Source organism: Maylandia zebra, linkage group LG6 (genome assembly GCF_041146795.1).
Source record: "Maylandia zebra isolate NMK-2024a linkage group LG6, Mzebra_GT3a, whole genome shotgun sequence".
Lineage (NCBI taxonomy): Eukaryota > Metazoa > Chordata > Actinopteri > Cichliformes > Cichlidae > Maylandia > Maylandia zebra.
Window position 1 is genome coordinate 21,396,526 of NC_135172.1, and position 17,906 is coordinate 21,414,431.

At 39.0% G+C, this 17,906-nt stretch overlaps 2 protein-coding genes across 3 annotated transcripts; both read right to left on the reverse strand.

Annotated features, from left to right (window-relative positions):
• Positions 1 to 805: 805 nt before the first annotated feature.
• Positions 806 to 4,955, reverse strand: cyp2u1 (cytochrome P450, family 2, subfamily U, polypeptide 1). The gene is made up of 5 exons (XM_004549417.2): positions 4,404 to 4,955; positions 3,066 to 3,716; positions 2,413 to 2,574; positions 2,091 to 2,258; positions 806 to 2,009 (listed from the first exon to the last, which is right to left on the reverse strand). Exons 1-5 carry the CDS (start codon positions 4,798 to 4,800, stop codon positions 1,810 to 1,812), a joined length of 1,578 nt encoding a protein of 525 aa, XP_004549474.1. The 5' UTR covers positions 4,801 to 4,955; the 3' UTR covers positions 806 to 1,809.
• Positions 4,956 to 6,071: 1,116 nt separating this feature from the next.
• sgms2a (sphingomyelin synthase 2a) lies at positions 6,072 to 17,790 on the reverse strand. 2 transcript variants are annotated; one of them, XM_004549419.2, is made up of 6 exons: positions 17,591 to 17,790; positions 11,280 to 11,783; positions 10,514 to 10,631; positions 8,638 to 8,791; positions 7,465 to 7,631; positions 6,072 to 6,795 (listed from the first exon to the last, which is right to left on the reverse strand). In XM_004549419.2, the coding sequence occupies exons 2-6, from the start codon at positions 11,726 to 11,728 to the stop codon at positions 6,610 to 6,612; spliced, it is 1,074 nt and encodes a 357-aa protein (XP_004549476.2). In that variant the 5' UTR covers positions 11,729 to 11,783; positions 17,591 to 17,790; the 3' UTR covers positions 6,072 to 6,609. The 2 variants fall into 2 exon arrangements, with proteins under 2 accessions (XP_004549476.2, XP_004549475.2); XM_004549418.2 differs by having other exon boundaries at positions 17,587 to 17,790.
• Between the last annotated feature and the right edge of the window lie 116 nt (positions 17,791 to 17,906).

Genomic DNA, 17,906 nt, shown 5'->3' on the forward strand with positions numbered 1-17,906 from the left:
GTTAATCAGTAATAGCAATTGTCCCTGACTAATATGGCGACTGTGTTAACGCATCCTTCCAAAGAGATGTGCGGCAAGCGGAAGTGCTGGCGGTCACGTGATCACAGCCGGTTCCGCTTGCAATCGTGGAGTTGTACTACTGCCATCTTCTGGGTTTGATTACATTAGAAACGATCTCGGTCTATATCATTCATTCTTAATTTCTACATGTTGTTTATCAGTTTATGGGTTAAATTTCTCAATTTATGCAAACGAAGAAGAAGGCACCAGCTAGCAATTTAATATGTAATGAACTCTCACATTGTGTTTTCCTGAGTCCAGAGTTTGTGGTTGTCGAACAAACAGTCCTTATACCCGACCTTTTTCAGTGGAATGTGTGTGTGTGTTTTTCTATTTTTGTTAAGCCACCTAACACTCACCTATGTATCATTAAATGATAAAAAAAACAAAACAAAACAGCATCTAACTTATTCAACGAACCAGTGTTATAGCTACATGTAATAGACGACTTATTAAAAATACATTTTAAATTGGTTCTCTCCTAAGTTTAGGCACTGTTAGTAACAATACATATTTTTTTCCCATTTCTTTAGCTGAATCTATGAAAAATGGAAAAGGTAAAAGAGTTTGACAGACATTAGAAATAGTATTTTCCATCACTAAGGTGATTCCCAAAGAGCCATTAGCTTAAAACTTGACATATCGTAGCATGGCGTGCAGTGTATTCTTAAAAATAAATAAATAAGGAAAATGAACACGCTGAGGACAAACAAACAAATAAAGCAGCAGGTCTAAAAACATCTGATGAATAGTATCTGAAAGTCATGTTTTTAAGAAACAGGAAACAAATGCAGCTAAGACCTGACACAGGAGAGATGGATGCGGCACATCATATTTCATCCACTGTTTGCCATAGTTTCATCAGAAATGTTGTCAGTGGAAAGCTGGTTGTCGAGAAGCCATTCTTATGAAATAGAAACAAAGGAAATAGGCTCACGTATGCCAAATCACACAAGAACTGGACCGAAAATCAGTGGTAACAAATTTGAAATAATTAGTTCAAACCATCACCAATATGAGGTTGTCAAAAGAGATGTACAACTTTACAGAGAATGGAACAAAAGGCAAAAACATCCAAAGAAGAGCTCTGGATGTCGTTCAAGGAGCCTGGAGAAGACTGGTGAAGACTACTTAAAGAAATAACAAGAAAGCTGCCTAAGAGTTCAGACTGTGTTGAAGAATAAATGTGGTCCTGTCAATTATTGACTTTCAAGGATGCTAGAATTGTACATATTACATTTTTACATATAAACAGCTGTTCCATGTACTTTCTTTTTACACCTCTAATTAAATCTTTGCATTCATTTCCCTACCAAAATATAATGAAATGGGGGGTGGCTCAAGACTTTTGCACATTGCTTTATGCTTGCTAATTTCTATGATGCAAAGCAAATCATGCAATAAAAGGATAAATATTAATACAGTTATTATCTTATGACTTTTAAAATTAGAGTCATCTCGCAACACTGACCTTATTTAAATATTTTTTTTTACATGAGATAAGCCATCACTTAGTACTGCAGTCAGTTATTACTTTTCAAATTTCTGTTCACTCAGCAACAGCTTAAATCATCCACATAATCCAGATGGTAATGAAAAAATAAATTATCTGGGATTTCAGTCAAACAGGAGCACCCTTCTCTAATAAAAAAATGTGTCTATAAACTTCCTATATATTTAGATCTCTCCAGGAGAATAAGATCAAAATATTTTCAACTTTTTGTGAAGTCCTTCATCAGAGTTTCCTTGTTACAGGACGTCAGTTTCACTGTTGCGAGCAGTCACGCACACAGTGAATGGGCAAGGTGCTAGTGTCAGTCCGAACCGTCCGTGCAGGGGAGGTGGACGCTTTCCCTCTGGGAGCCTGAATTTGAAGGCCTGCAGTAAGCTGGTGACCGTCAGAAACAGCTCCATCTTTGCCAGCTGTTCACCCATGCATACCCTGCGACCTGAGACACAACAGTGAAATCAAATTTATGGATCAGTGTTTATGTTTCACTCATATGGATCATATAAGTAAGAAGGCATACCAATCCCAAATGGTATGAAGCACTCTTTCCTGAGCAGCTTTCCCTCATTGTCCAAGAAGCGTTCTGGGTTAAAACTGTCTGCATCATCCCACACAGTGGGATCTCTATGGACAGACCACAGGTTGGGCAAAATGACAGTCCCTTTAGGAATAGTGTAGCCTCTAAACTCTGAAAAAGAAAAGAAGAACACTTTGTTTAGAGCTTGGGAATTAGACAAATTTGGCAACAGGCATCTGCTAGGGTGGATCCAGGGTGCTTGAACAGTTATGTGCAGATCTGTATGAAGGTTATGTGGAGATTAAGGGTCACAGTTACTGTTTACCTGTTGTTTGTGAGGCCATGTGAGGAATAGCCAGGGGAACTGCCACAGTCATTCTCTGCACTTCCATAATGGTGGCTTCAGTAAAAGGCAAACTTCCCTTATCAGTCAGAGACGGCACCCGATCTTTGCCCACTACTTCATCAATCTCTGCATGGACCTTGTCTTGAATCAACACAGCAGGAGAAAGGGAGGATTAAGGATGAAGTCCACATCACATCAAACCAGGAAAAAAAACGGTCTTATTAGAACTTGAACTTGAAGTAAAATGCAGCAGTAAATGCATATTTTCATGTGCCAATCTATGTGCACGTGCAACAATTGGAGAAGTGGTTAAATACACAAGGAGGCCAGACATGTTCATGTATTGAAACCAAAAAGCGTCCCAGACGTGGGTTCCCGCAGAAGATTCCCAATTCCCCCCACATAAAAGTTTGTTTGGCAACCTAAAATTTAGTCACAATACTTACATATGTTGCCACTGTCATTTATCAAAATCCACTTGTTTCAAATCAGTGAAATCACACTTAAAGTGGTATTTCTGACACTAAATGTGATTTTCCCAAAACTGCTGTGGAGTCCAAATGAAATGATTTGATTTCACAAACACATGCACTTTGCAAAGGATGGACTTTACTGATTGCTGCCATTTTTACCTTGGATATCAGGGTATATGACCATATAAAGCAGAGTCCACAAAACCGAATTGGTGGTGGTGTCAGTGCCAGCAATGAAGAGGTCTCCTATGATATAAAAGAGATAATCCTCTGTGAAGCTGCTGTCCTCCTCTCTAGCATCTTGCTGGGCCAGCATCTCCATCAAGTACATGTCTGTGAGATCCCTTGGATTGTCGGCATCTAGTGTTGCGCGGTGCTTTGTAATAATCCTCTTAAGAAACACGGTGATGTCTCTTTCCACCTGACGCAACTCTCTGAAAACTCCAAAAGGCAACCAGTAGAGCAGCGGGAAAACGTTGATGAGGACTGCTGGGCTGTTCATGCAGATCTCCAGTCCTCGCGCCATCAGGTCCAGCATGGTGCGGAACTCGCGATCCTCGTGGTGGAAGCGCTGACCCAGGATCAGTGTGCAGATGACGTTTGACACAGCGTTGCCAATTAGTGGACTCGGGTCCACACCAGCGCCACCACACTCCTCATTCAGCCGCAGCAGCTCTGTTTTGATTGTAGCAAGGCCTTCCTTAATGCAAGGCTCTAGACTTAGCTTCCCCAGACCAAAGCTGCGGAGTGTGGTGTGGCAGAACTTGCGCTGCTTTCGCCATACTGACCCGTAAGGTGCAAAGACGATCCCTGAAGTTCAGTTATACCAGGAAAAAAAGGACAGCTTATGTCAGCGTGTATGTCATTGTTATTTTGGCTACTTAACTAGACTCTTAAAATTGTAGAATACCTAAAAACTTACATCTCATAAGTTATGGAGGAGACTATCAAATCTACTGTTTAGACTGACCCTCAATCCCGCTTGGAGAATTTAATGTGGTAAATAGAGCCTGTTTAAGTTACAGGCTTATCAAGTTCAAATGTGCATTCATGCATATTAATTGTAGATTTGCAGTAAATGCAATATACTTCCAGTGAATCCTAAAGGTTAAAGAGAAACTTCAATTTGAAGACAACTGATCAGCTATATTCTATAATTTTATGAATAAAGCAACTAGCACTCAATCTCACAGTGTGTAATTACTTTTTGTTAGGCATAATGTAATAACACTGAGGGGGAGACATTACAGTTGTGCTTAGAAGTTTACATACACATATGAATGTGACAGTGAGGCTTTCCAACACTGTACCAGCTGTCAAGAAAAACAAACAAAAAACAAAAACTTTTATTACACTAACCAAAGGCAGTGAAACCTCTCTATTCTAACGCTTATCCGATTACTAGATTTTTTATGGGTTATTATTACACGGTTATAGCCTTATTCAACCGATAACCTACAATAACAGTTGCTTAATTTAATACAAGAACTTGCTTACCTTTGCGTTTAGTCAGGATAGTGACGGTAGGGATGTCTGGCCTGTCGGAGAACACCTCCGGATGGTTTGAGAGGGCATCCCTGACCGCTTCATAGCCATTGAGCACCACGATAAGTTGACTCCCTACAAAAAGGCTGTATATGTTACCATAAACTTTAGCCAATTCTGCCAGACCGTCAGTGGGGTTTATGATCCGTTTCCTGAGGATACCAGAGGGTACGAGAAAGCCGCCGAAGTTTCCGACCACTGGCCATGGCTTCGGACCTGGCGGAATGTTTTTATATCTTAAATTCCGCTGTTTTTGATAAAGAGCAACCAGCGCCAACGCGATTATTATTAAAGCCGCAACGTTTGCGTTTAACAGCAAGGAGTCGTTCAGGCCTGAGAGCGAAATCATGACGTCAGCGTTCAAATTAACTCAAAGCTGTTAGTTGATAATACATGTCCAGGACTGAGCACTCGGACACCACGAAGCTGCTATTTATTTGTTTTACAGACAGACGCTCACGCTCTTCCTGTGTTGTTGTGGCAGGCCAAGAACAACGTGGTACCGCTACTGGCTTCCTATTGGCTGACAGTGCTTCCTCCTATTTTGATTGGCGGCCAGCGGTCATTGGCCTTTAGAGCCATTAATTCTGTCTTCCAGGTTTGGCAGTGGCACAATTCTCGGTTTTATCCATTTTGAGGCTTTATTTTTCATTTTATTTTACTTGAAAAAAAAATGAAAAAAATACTTTTTCACTTTTTTGGCAAGTAAATCAAATGTATACAAAGAGCTGCGCTGTCAACACTTATATGCAAGGCATCTAGAAAGTAGCTCCAGATAGTCTCATATTTCAGCCATATGCCATAGTGAGTTCAATTCATTTTCCACCTCAAGATTCTACACACACTACCTCATCATGAAAAGTAAAAAAAGTAATTCCTGTAATTCAAATTTATTTAAAAAAATTTTTTAAAAATAAAAACACAACATGTACTTAAGTATTAGCAGCCTACGGAGCCCCGCAGGGGACATGGGAGAAAAAAAAATTAGGGAGAAAAAAAAAATTAAGACGGACTTTTGCGAGATCTCGCAAAACTCCAACAATGGCGGCAGCTACTTAGTTGTAATATTACTCTTTCTGGGTCACAAAATACACTTTTAAGATATTTTGAGGCGTGAATGTAGTTGTGTAAACGTCAGATACCTGCTCGGTTTACAAGACAACACATATTTGCAAAAGTGCTCCGATGTTTTTGGAGATCTGACACCCACTAGCTTGAAGCTAACGGGAGGTCGAGACCTACTACAGCCGGGAGGAACACCGCTTTCCCGGCACATCGTGCCTCGACCTCCCGGTCGGCTTCGAGCTGGCGGCCTCCGAAGAATGCGGCTAAAAGTCTGTCTTAATTTTTTTTTTTCTCCCAAATTTTTTTCTCTCCCATGTCCCCTGCGGGGCTCCGTAGCAGCCTTTGTCTGACAGTAAAAATTTTATTTCTTTTTAATTTTTCATCAGTCAGAAAGTTGAATTTCAAATTTTTCATGTTTGCAAAAACAAGAGAGTTTTTGTTTTTAATGTGGATTTGATTTAATTACCATGTGCCCAGAGGAAGTATTTTCTGTTAACCTGGAGTTTTTAAACAATCTCCTCTGATGAAGTGTTCAGTGAAATAAAAGCAACACTCTTATGCTTTGGTAAGGGTACATTTTAATACAAAGTTACAATGATAAGACTACAGCTGGGATACACAGTCAATGCTACTTAAATTAATACAAAATTAATAATAATAGAGAAAAAAAAACCCAAATATACCTAGACTGATAATGGCAGCTTTGGTACACCTATAGACATTTAACAAACTAAGGCACCTTGTGACTTGAGCACATTAATATCACAATGAGAGAAACCCTGACAAAATGTACATATACCAAATGAAATACTGCAACAAAACTGCAAGTAGGCATCATAAAAACTGTCCATTTATCAAAAGAAATTGACCAGGAGCAAAATCAACTTTATCATTTACGGAAAAAAAAAAACCAACTTACAGGACTTGAACTTATAAATAAATCACAGTGACAACAGATGGTATGATTATCTTCTTAGACATACTCGTATCTACACATTTGGTATCAATGTTTCTGCCCAGTAGGCAAGACTTTGATGAATGAATACCACCTCGGTGGATTATCGAGCAACACTGCTGCCATATCCGGGTCATATTACTCCTCTCGTGTGCTCTGTACCATGGAGTACTTCTTACAGGGATTCTTCAGGCAGGAAGGAGGCCAGGCTATGGGCCAACTGTATGAACACGGCACTGCGGTCTGGACGTTCCTCTCCAAGAAGTTAAAGAGTGGGTTCCACCAGGTGTTGGTGAGGTAGTTATTGGGTGAGCACTTCAGGGTCTGAAGAGAAGACCGAAAAAAAGTTCACATTAGAGTAACATCATTATGTCACCCAAATGTCTGTGACAGAAGATTGTCTGATGTCTATGAAGCCCGTTTCCGCCACAAAAAAAAAGGATCCATAACTCGAAATTTCAAGTTACTTTCTCGAAATGTTGAGTTATTTTCTCAACATTTCGACTTCTTAACTCGAAATTTCAGGTTATTAACTCAAAATTTTGAGAAAAGTAACTTGAAATTTCCAGTTTAAAATTTATATATATATATATATATATATATATATATATATATATATATATATATATATATATATATATAATGAATGAAGGACCTGAAGGGAGAAAGCATAATGCTTGAGCCAAACAATAAATTGTGGTCAGTGTGCCAAGCATATTAATCAATTCCATCAACAGTGCTTAAAATTTGTCCATTAGAGGGTGTAATGTATCATTGTAATGGTGCAATGACATAGAATTACACCCAGATGCTTTTGGCACAGTTTAAAAATACTTGAGGAATTGTAAGCATATATAATAATATATATCATTTCCTATAAACAAAAGCAGTAATAACTAATAGCTCCCCACTGCCCCCCACAACAAAGTGGACCCAGTGCCATTAGGAAAACAGTCCTCCATGCTTGAGGAGTCCTGTGTCTTTTGATCAAACCTGTAAGTTAGCCATGGTGTGGTACCACCAGAACAGACGGGAGGTGATAAAATATGCCACGACCACATCCACACTGTAGTGCTCATGAGCCACCAAGATGCACACCACGCCCACAGCACTCAGGAGCCAGCAAACGAGATGGTACCACCAAAAGGACCGCGGCGAGTCTTCGGGGGAAGCAGGAAAGACAAGATTGCTGTCAGTATTTATTTGTAAAATGTTGTTTTTTCAATTTACTGAAGTCTTATCAAAGATAATGTAGGAAAACATTAGAGAGCCAAGGGTGATGGATAGTATTCGGTTAAAAAGATCTCTCATATTCCGTGAATTTAAAGCAATTAACTTGGGAGAAGCTTTTGTTTTCCTCCCACCAAAGAACATCTTTGCTTCATTTTGCAAGGCTGAATTAACATCATCACACCACAAAGATACAGCATGTTGCATATTTTGCTTACAGTAGAATGAAATAACGGGCCTTTATACCGGAATCACCATATTATCATACACATCCAGAGCCTGAAGAGAGATTACTATTCAGAATAATATACTGAGATGGATGACATGGTAGCTTTTTGTTCATTAGGAAGCAAATTGCAATGGACAAATGCCAAGATACCACTGTTTACATCTAGTATACTGTTGCACCTCCTCACTAATGTCTTTGAATGTAATGATGTTGATCTGCTCTTGCAAAGTGCTGAAAAGTATGGTTGCAGTTTTTTCTTGTGACTTTAATCTCAGAACAGCTTCTTCATTGTCCTGCTAAAATTCTGACTTTATTTATTTTGCTTCCATAAGTAAAATCTTAGTAACAGTAAAAACTAAGACACATGCTATTTTGAAACATTTGACTTCCCCCCCCCCCCCTTTTTTTTTTTTGGCCAAACACATTTTTATCAACCTTTAGTTACCAATACAGTACATATCCAGAAATACACGGCTTTAAAATAAAACATATACTGATTGTTTTTGTGGTCAAACTTTTTAATAAAACACTAAAGCAAGCAACAAATCAGCAACTGTCAGTTATATGTAGCCTGTTAGCTCCTGCTAAGAAAGCGCTCTATTTCATAAAAGCTGAATGAGTCCAATGTAGTTCATGTATTATTCATAGAGAAATCCCATAAATTCTCCCACACACGGAAGCAAACAAGCATTACTTTGAGTACTTACACTCCTTAATGAACAAATAGGTGAGCGTGAGCATCACAGTGTGCCCACTGTAAAGAAAGTCTCCACACAGGAGATGGGAGTTTGTAATGGAAAGCCCTCCACCTGAAATCAGCCGCAGGACTCGTTGAATTTTCGCATGGGAGTCTCCGTGAAGCTGATGATGTAACGAGAGAGATAAACACAGGATCAGAGGTAATATTGAGACAGGAATTATTTTCACTACAGAATAAATGTGAAATGGAAAAATAAGCTAATCTTCACATTTGAGAACCTAGAAAAAGAGAGTTATTATTAGTATTAATATATGTTCACCATTCACTATGTTAGGTACACATGTTAAATTCCTCATTAACACCCATGTATAATCTTCTAATCAAATAGAGGCAACCCAGTGCATTTAGACATGTATACATGATTAAGATAACCTGCTGAAGTTCAAACTGAGCATCAGAATAGGGAAGAAAGGTGATTAAATGATATGGTTGATAGGACCAAATGGCATGGTCTGAGTATTTTAGAAATTTCTGACCCACTGGAACTTTTCCACACAACTATCTATAGGATTTTTTTGAAAATGCCTTGTTGATGCCAGGGGTCAGAGAAGAATGACCAGACTGCTTCTAGCTAATAGCAACTTAAATAACCGCCTTCTACAACCAAAGACTGCAAATGAGCATCTCCGAATGCGCTACAACTTCATTGGCTACTGCACTAAAGACCATTGTTCTCGTAGTGCTGTAGATCATCCTGTTCGTAACAACAGGAAACTGAGACTACGGAAGATTGGAAAAATCTTGCCTGGTCTGTAAGTCTAAATTTCTCAGACAGTTAGTTCAGAATTTGGCGTTTAAACTGATCTCTTGAACGTGATAGTGAGTTCACTACACTCAACCATGCTCCACAGTCACCAGATCTCAATCCAGCAGAGTACCTTTGGGATGTGGTGGGACACAAGATTCACAAATCTGCAGCATCTGTGTGAGGTTATCTAGTCCATGTGGATGAAAAATTGTGAGAAATGTTTCCAGTTGAATATGTGCCTCGAAGAGCTAAGCCCGTTCTAAAGGCAAAACAGGGTCCAACCTGATCCTAGCTAGGTGTACCCAACAAAGTTAACAATGAGTGTATATTTTCTGATAGATAAAATATTGGATAAATTCTCCAAAAAAAGCTGAAAATGTAAATAGTTAAAAGTTGAAATGTAAAAAGTTGGTTTTTATATTATGTGATATATTTTTTACATTTTATGTGGAGTGAATAAATAGAAGTATATTTACGGTGGCCCCTAGAGACAAAGCACATACAAACTCCAAAACACGTACGAACTCCAAAACACGTAAAAACTCCAAAACACGTAAAAACTCCGAAGCACGTAAAAACTCCAAAACACGTACAAAACACAACAGAAGTGCTCCACGATGCTAATCGCAGTGTTGAGCTTTTGTTACCTAGTGGCTACACAAGCCAGGAAGTACCAACAACCACACCTAAATAAATGTAAATGTAAATTAGATTTTTCTGTTAGACCTGCTGCTCAAATTATGCAGGATGTTTCCCTTCCTAAAGACAGCTGACAGCTTTGACCCTCAATCCACAACATTCCCAATTCTTAGGAAAAGAACAACTACTAAATTGTCTAACCTGCAAACCTTTTTGCAGTATCCAACCAAAACAACTGCCAGGAGCAGATGTTTTTGTTCAGACACTAATGCACCTCAGTATTGTTGATGTCTCAAGGCAATAAAAACCTAAAATGACTTCTTTTTTTTATAGCTGCTTTTCCAGAGTGGCTGTGCAAGACAACTAGTCCCAGAGTGCATCAGAGTGCACAGGCGAGAAATGACGAGTAACACTCTGATGCTTGCATGCTTCTTACCTTCGGAGCGCAGCTCATGTGCATGCCAGGTACAGGCAAGGTGGTAATATACATAGTGACACAGCGGTACAAATACAGGGTGCCAATGAGGAAGAAGAACCGTCTACATGCTATTGACCTACAAGAAGAGAGTGTGACACAGAGGTATAAATGATGGCGTCTGCCTGATACATACAGTTTTTACAGTCACTGGTATTAATTGTGAAAAGGTAAACTTCTTTGATAAAAAATGAAAAATCTATCAAAGTATACAAAATGCTAATGACTGGAGGCAATTTAACTCCGTATGATCAATCAACGCATCAAATATGATAGCTCCTGTTCAGCCAATTGAACTGAGGTTAAGCCGTGACGGTAAAACTTGTGATTTTACTTGCACTGTCAATTTAATTATGTCTTAGTTCCCACAAGTAATTTCATGTAGAAGACTACATGATGTAAATTCATCATTTTTCAGCTGGATTAAAATGATTATAGCCTGGTACTTAGCCTATACTCAGTTTTAAATCACAAAGACTGCTTTCTAAATGAACAGCCATACAAGAGGAAACTCCAGTGTTGAAACGGCCGGAAAATGATTTTGATTTGATCAGAAGGCTCAGTAATCTGATGAACTTCCTGAGTTCATCACACATGCAGACGCGCAGATCACTGACAAGTTTCAAGGGTTGGTTGTCACATACAGTATACACAGCAATCGTGAACAAATTGAAAAGAGAAAACAAATAAAAGAAAACAACATACAGTTAATGCTGTTGGTTCTTACTTGTATCTAAAGAAGAACAGCTGTATCAACCAAATGGTCAGCAGCACCATCCCATTGATCTCTGTTACTGTAAATGCCCACTTGACTCTGTCAACATAGTCAAAGAACTTATCAGGGAGGGGCGGGCTGCTTTCTTTGGGTGGAACCCTCTCGTGGACCACTGTGATTACAACTGTTGTCAGGACCAAATTAAAACCAGCATAAAAGAAAGCGATTATTGTCTTCCACCACTCCATAGGCAGACGATTGACCTTGGACTCCGGCAGGGAGATCTTCACGTAATCATTATGCCTGCCTATGCCTTTCCGAAAGCTCCTCTTTGTATCCTCTCCACCCGCTGCATGGACGGGGCAAGTTTTACCACCGTTGGGCACCGCGGCACCCTCCATTCCTGGGTTCGTATTATCAGCGGCTGAGTCTCTCGCATCCACGAGCTCCTGTGATGCCATGGGTGCCTGCACTGTCCATGCACAGACAATGTGGCTCTGGGCTGAGGCTTTATAGCTGTGATGAGAGAAAACAAAAGGATTACACTGACAAGCGGTTAGGTTCGGAAAGCGTGTGCAACTGTCATTTGTACAAGACAGAAAAGTACAAACAAGTAACGAGAGCTGGAAAACACTCGGGTTTACGTTTATTTTTGCTCTTCCTTATTTTAGGAGTAATCAATGAAGACATGAATGTTTTATTGACACAAAGTCTTGGATTCCACTGGATAAAACGTCCATTTTAATCTTAAAAAGCTATTTTGGAGTTTGTGACACAAAGCCAAATGTGGTTGTATGAGTTAATGCTGCGAGTTATACTTTCCATTTATTGGACATTCACCAGAAGCACTCAGGCAGTTTTCTGTTTGGACATTCAATCATCCTTTTTTTTTTTTAGTACTTCTAAAGTCTTTCCATTACACTGCTGTAGATTTTTTCTTTCTCAGCGAGCAACTGCTATGGTCATTCCAGTCAGTGTATGGTCAAACATTACCTTGTTGTTTGCAAAACTGGAGAAGAGTTAGTGAAGTGTTTGTTGTTGGGCTATTTTCACTTAATGACTGTGAGAGTACACTACAGCACTGATCATTTTCATCCTTTGACATCCAAAAGGTAACAGCTCCTTTAATGGACGTGGAGGTTATTGCAATCAGCCCTGAAATGCATCACAATAAAAGTCATCTGGGATACATACATGATGTTATGTTTACTTAGAAACCTATCAGTAGGATAAAACATGGGATAGAAATAGAGCGTGGCTGGATACAGGAGGCCTACCCAAAGTATCAGTTTCCTCGGATCAATTTTGAGGAAAACATTACTGCTGGAGAGAAAGCATTAGAGCAGAATGCCCTCTGACTAACCCACACAGGATTCAGTCTGTGTTATGTAACTGATGGAGGTCTGAAGAACACAAAGTCTAACAGGCTTTAATGGTTTATAATAAAGGGTTATAGTGGGATTTAACAGTTGGAGGTTGGGGGGACCCTAAATTCTGGTGTTGCTGTGCAGCACAAATAAGTCACATAAAAATCTGTATTATGAGCTCCAGTAGATTTGTGATCTTCATGGACAGGCTTTGGTCAGCTCACCTGCTACTGGTGATTCTAAGCTTTACTTCTCTTTGTGGATTTAGCCAACTGGATGCTGCTCTATAAAAGCAGATGTTACCTGACCTATCACAGCTGCTTTCCAGCCCTTAGCTGGTGTAAAGCTAGCATAAATGTGGAATTTGGCAAGTCCCAGTAAAGAACATCATTTTCTTACATTCAAAGGATTAAAGTGCTGCTAGAAGTAAGCTCTATTAAAACAAAGCATCCAAATTGAAAGTTTAAACACAGTTATTCACTTACAGCTAAATTTACTGTCATTTCAGTGGTTAACTGGAACATAAAACAGCATGTCTTGAAAAAACTTTCACCCTCTGGAAGTCACATTTTCCCACCATCTTTGGTTCTTAAAAAATGATCCCATATATTTCAGCTTGGAATTCTTTCAGTTCCGTCTCTTTCTCCCTCACAATATTTCGGCTGCTACCCAGGACCTAAGATAGCAGCGTCCACAAATACAAGAGTCCAGAGTCCATCACAGTTATGCAAACTACCGAGTTTAGTCTGTGGTCATCGTCCTGGATTAACATTAAATGTGTTTTTAATCATTTAACGGCATTTTTCACTTTTAAATAACCAAGTCACATTAGCGACACGCGATGTATGAATTCACCGTCTGATTGAAGCCAGAATGTCAAAGACACTGACTCATCTGGCTCACGATCTGTCACACTTCACATGATATTGTAATGTGTGAAGTACAGAAAGGAAGTTATAAGTTTCATTGTCTTTGGCTGGTTGTACTGCACAAACTAATGATGATTAAAAGTTGCTGAGAGGTCAAGGAGACTCGATCATCGCTCCTGCGGATGGGTAAACTATATTGAACTTTACATGTAAAGTTAATTATCCACAGTAGTACTATAATTTCCCCCAATCAGTCATTACCTCCCTTGTCCTCTCTTTCTTGCATTTATTTTCTAAGTAAAGTGAGCTCTACCTTTAGCCTTTAGCCTGTCTGGTAATATTCACTAAACACTGCACTAAAAATAACCTGCAACTTTATAATTTTTTGTTTTATTTATTTAATTTTATTTTTCTCCTTGTTACTATGTGGAGTGGTATATTCTGATTGTAAATTTGTTGTTTGGTTTGGGTTAGGACCGGAGAGAAATGTTAATATTAGTTTGTTCCCTGATTTTTGGTGCCCACTTGTAATATAAGTTGGATTGTAGATAGGGGGCAGGGTTTCATAAGAATATTTTCTTCTTCCTGCTCCTTTTCACACATGGTTGTAGTGCTTTGTTGATAGAAAGTGTGGTTGGTTTGTTTGATCTGTTGTACCAAGTGTGAAATAAATAAATAAATGAAAAATGAAAATGAAATGAAATGAAATGAAAATGTAGACTCTGGACAAGGTCAACACGACAAAGCAAACATTATAAGACCATCGTAATGTTAGTGACAAGGCTTTATGTATCTTTTGGTTTGGTATAATGCAAGACGTGATTCACTGTATCATTTAGAGGCAGTGTGGTTGAGCACAAACCCTAAGGAACTATTCATTCATTCTAGTTTAAAGCAGTCTCAGGTGTCAATAAACAACAATGTAAACACATATTAAATGCTGTTGTTGTTGTTATTTGTTTGTTTGTTTGTTATAAGAATGAAAGGGGGGCTGTTATCTGTGACACATGTTTTTATGTGGTTTTCTGTTTCCTAGACGATTGCACTATATACACTGCACACGGGTGTCAGCGGACCCGTTTTCCTGTCCCCTTCCCTCCCCAGTGTGCCAAGGACAGTATTTTCCCACTGGCCAGAGCACCAGAACACTCATGGGATGGGTGGTGATGGAAACCTGGCATCAAAAAACTATTCCACATGGTCACAAGCCATGATGGATAACTTGGCCGCCAGTACTCACCCAAGCTATTTCAAGACAAGTCACTCAGTTGTCTCAAAGGCTGTATTTTACTCCAGGGGAACCAGGCTTTCAACTCCATTTTGGGCCCGTCATAATGATATGCTTGCCTTGTTGTCCAATCATTTCTGTCTGTGCATCATGTAGCTAGCCTTCAATAAAGGAAAGCGGCGGCCCTGCCTTGTAGGAAGGGACGAGACCAGGGAGTTAACTTTATGTTATGAAGTTACTAAAACGCTTCTCTGTGTTCAGAAGTAAAGCATTTCTGGAGTTTTAGCTTTACTGTTTCGGGACATGTACACAAAAATGTGTTAAAGAAGTATCTCATATAGTTGAGATTTTGTAATAATCTGTGTGTAGTAGTAATCTATGATAAAAAAGAAATGTCCAGATAGGCTTGCAATGATGGGAAAAAAAGCTAATCATTCACACGGGGGTATCTACAGCAAACTCTACATATTTTATTTGTTTTTATTTTTATACCAGTTTCCCTTATTGATGAAACTCCCAAGGTATTTGCTGATGTATAATGGAAACAAAAACAACAATAATGACACTGCAACAATAATTAATATTAATATAAGTTAGTACTGGTAGCTGGAATAGCAATAATTCATTGCTCTTTAAAAAGAGTAGAAATACTACAGACTCAGAGTAAAAATTCAATACTGGAAGTAAAAGAAATACTGCCTTCAACATCATGCCTAGATAAAACCAGATAAATATTATGAGCAAACGGAATTAATGTTTAAATACTCTTTAAGTATTTACTCACTCTCATATCTCAAGTCTTTGCTGTTCCAGATAAATGGTCCCAAATTGTTAATTATTAATATTAATATTTATCTGATTGTAAGTATTGATGCATTAATGGGTAACTGGGCTTCTTCAGCCTCAGAAGTACCTGTGCCCCCAAACAAACTCGCTTTGCAACGGTCAATATACAAATTCATAATGTGTGAAGTAACAAAATGTGTGACATAAACTCTTATTAGCTAAATTAATTTAACTAAAAATAATAAAGTAAAAATAACTGAGTTCTCTGTTGCTGAAATGTGTAACATCAAGTAAGAGAGAATAAGTAAAGTAAATGTCAAATGGGTTCAGATAGGGTAGATAGACACCCTCTCTACTTCTTAAACTAGCCTTTAAAAAGTCTTGACAAAGTTTATAGTTTAGTCTGGATCAGGTGACCCTGAACCATCCCTTAGTTGTGCTCTTACAGGGTAAGACTGCTGGGGGACTTCCAATGATGTGCTGAACATTTCTTCTCCTCTTTTTTCTCTCTTCCCCCTCAGCCTGTCACAGCAGATTGCTGCACCTCTCTGAGTTTGCTTCTGCTAAAAAGGAGTTCTTCCTCCCCACCATTGCTGACTGCTTACTCACAGGGGAATGTAGGGATTTTACTTTATAGTACAAAAAACTTTAAGATGACTGTTGTTGGGAAGTAAGAGAAATACAATCAAAATGAAGGGAAAATGAAAGTTTGTAAAAATGTAAGAAAGCTTCTTTAGAATAAACGATGTTATTGTAAACTATTAGTTATTAACAACATGTACATATCTATCTATAGATGATAGATGTGCGAATCATCAGAGACCCGGCGCTACAGTATTTAATATTTACAATACTTCACTCATGATATCTTATTACTGCCATTTGTTTTTAAATTTTGCAATATGCGGAGCATAGCAATAACCTATATTGCGATTTATCACCTTTTGTCAACTGCAAATAACGTCCTTAAAGCTAAGCTTTGACAGTATTTACTTTATCCAATAAGATAAATATTGTGATACTATGATGTATCTCTCTCCCTGACTCCTAGTAAACATGGTATCCCAATAATGTTAATCACAGAGCAAATGTTTGAAACATTTCTGTCCTGTAATAGATCTCACAACTACTAAACAGCACTAGTTTAACATCTCAGTTTGCTCACCGAGACACGTAAGTATTAATTTCTTACTAACAGAACAAGCCATTGTTGTTTTACTTCTGGTATAACACATCCTATTCCACAGAGCACATGTAAAAATAGCCTCAGAGTACTTTTCTGGCTTGCCTGACCACATTTGGGGTGGATTCTGGCAGTAATGTCAGGTTTGGGACTGGGTGTCTCCCAAGCTTCCCATATATATATAAGAGGGTGGCAGTCTGTCACATGTGATGTGTGCGGCACAGCTGGTTTTTGAAGTTTACTTTTGGGGTGTAGCACAGTGGCCCCACACACAGTTTGAAACACTAGGTTAAAACACAAGGCTACTGGGTGGGGCAACAGGTCATTACACGTCCTGTAATTAAGCCTTGTCGTTTCAAGTCAAAGCTAATGCAACTTGGAACAGAGAAGTGAATTATTAAAAATAGAATTAAAGCAAGGCCAAGGGTGCAAGGAGGCCAAAACTACTTTGTATACTTCAAAAATAGGCCGCCTAATTTGCATTGTGTGGACTTGGTTTTTTCACTGCAGCCTATGTCACCTGATGTTTCATCGTCATATAAAAGCGGAGCCTTCCAGCTCATGCAAAACGATCTACGGAAAATAACTTTTTGCATTAATATATGCAAATAAATGAAACCTATACTATATACAACATCAGAGACAGTCCACGTACGTTTACTAGGAGTCATACCTACAGTACATTTCTAAAGCTGTAAACAAGAAAAGGGGGAAAAGTTAAATGTCATCACTAAAGCAATATTCATTTATTCCAACACCACATAGCTTGTTAACATCACAATTACTGTAGCCTTTTAAACACATCTAAGCCAGCATATAGGCTAACGATGAGAATGCGATCTCTCTGTATTTAGATTCACATGTTGCACAGTTCATAGCATCATACCTGCCTTGCTCGGGCCTCTTCCCGGAGTTGCAGTTCCTTAAATCCCCGTTGCTGTCTGCTCGCCGCTCCTCTCGGTCTGGTCTGTTACATTACGCCACAGAGCCGCTCGCTTTTGAGGGAGCGCTCCTCCCTGATGCTGCGCGTATTTCTCACACTGATTCAGCCTCAGTAAGCAGCTTCCTGCCCAGCATCCCCTTCAAATCACACCAGCAGTCCTATAATCAGCGTACGCACCACCCTGTAGCTGATTGCAACTGCAAATAGCTGTTCTATTTTTATTAAGTTTACCTTTTTAATTACAAACCCCTCTTTTTTTCCAG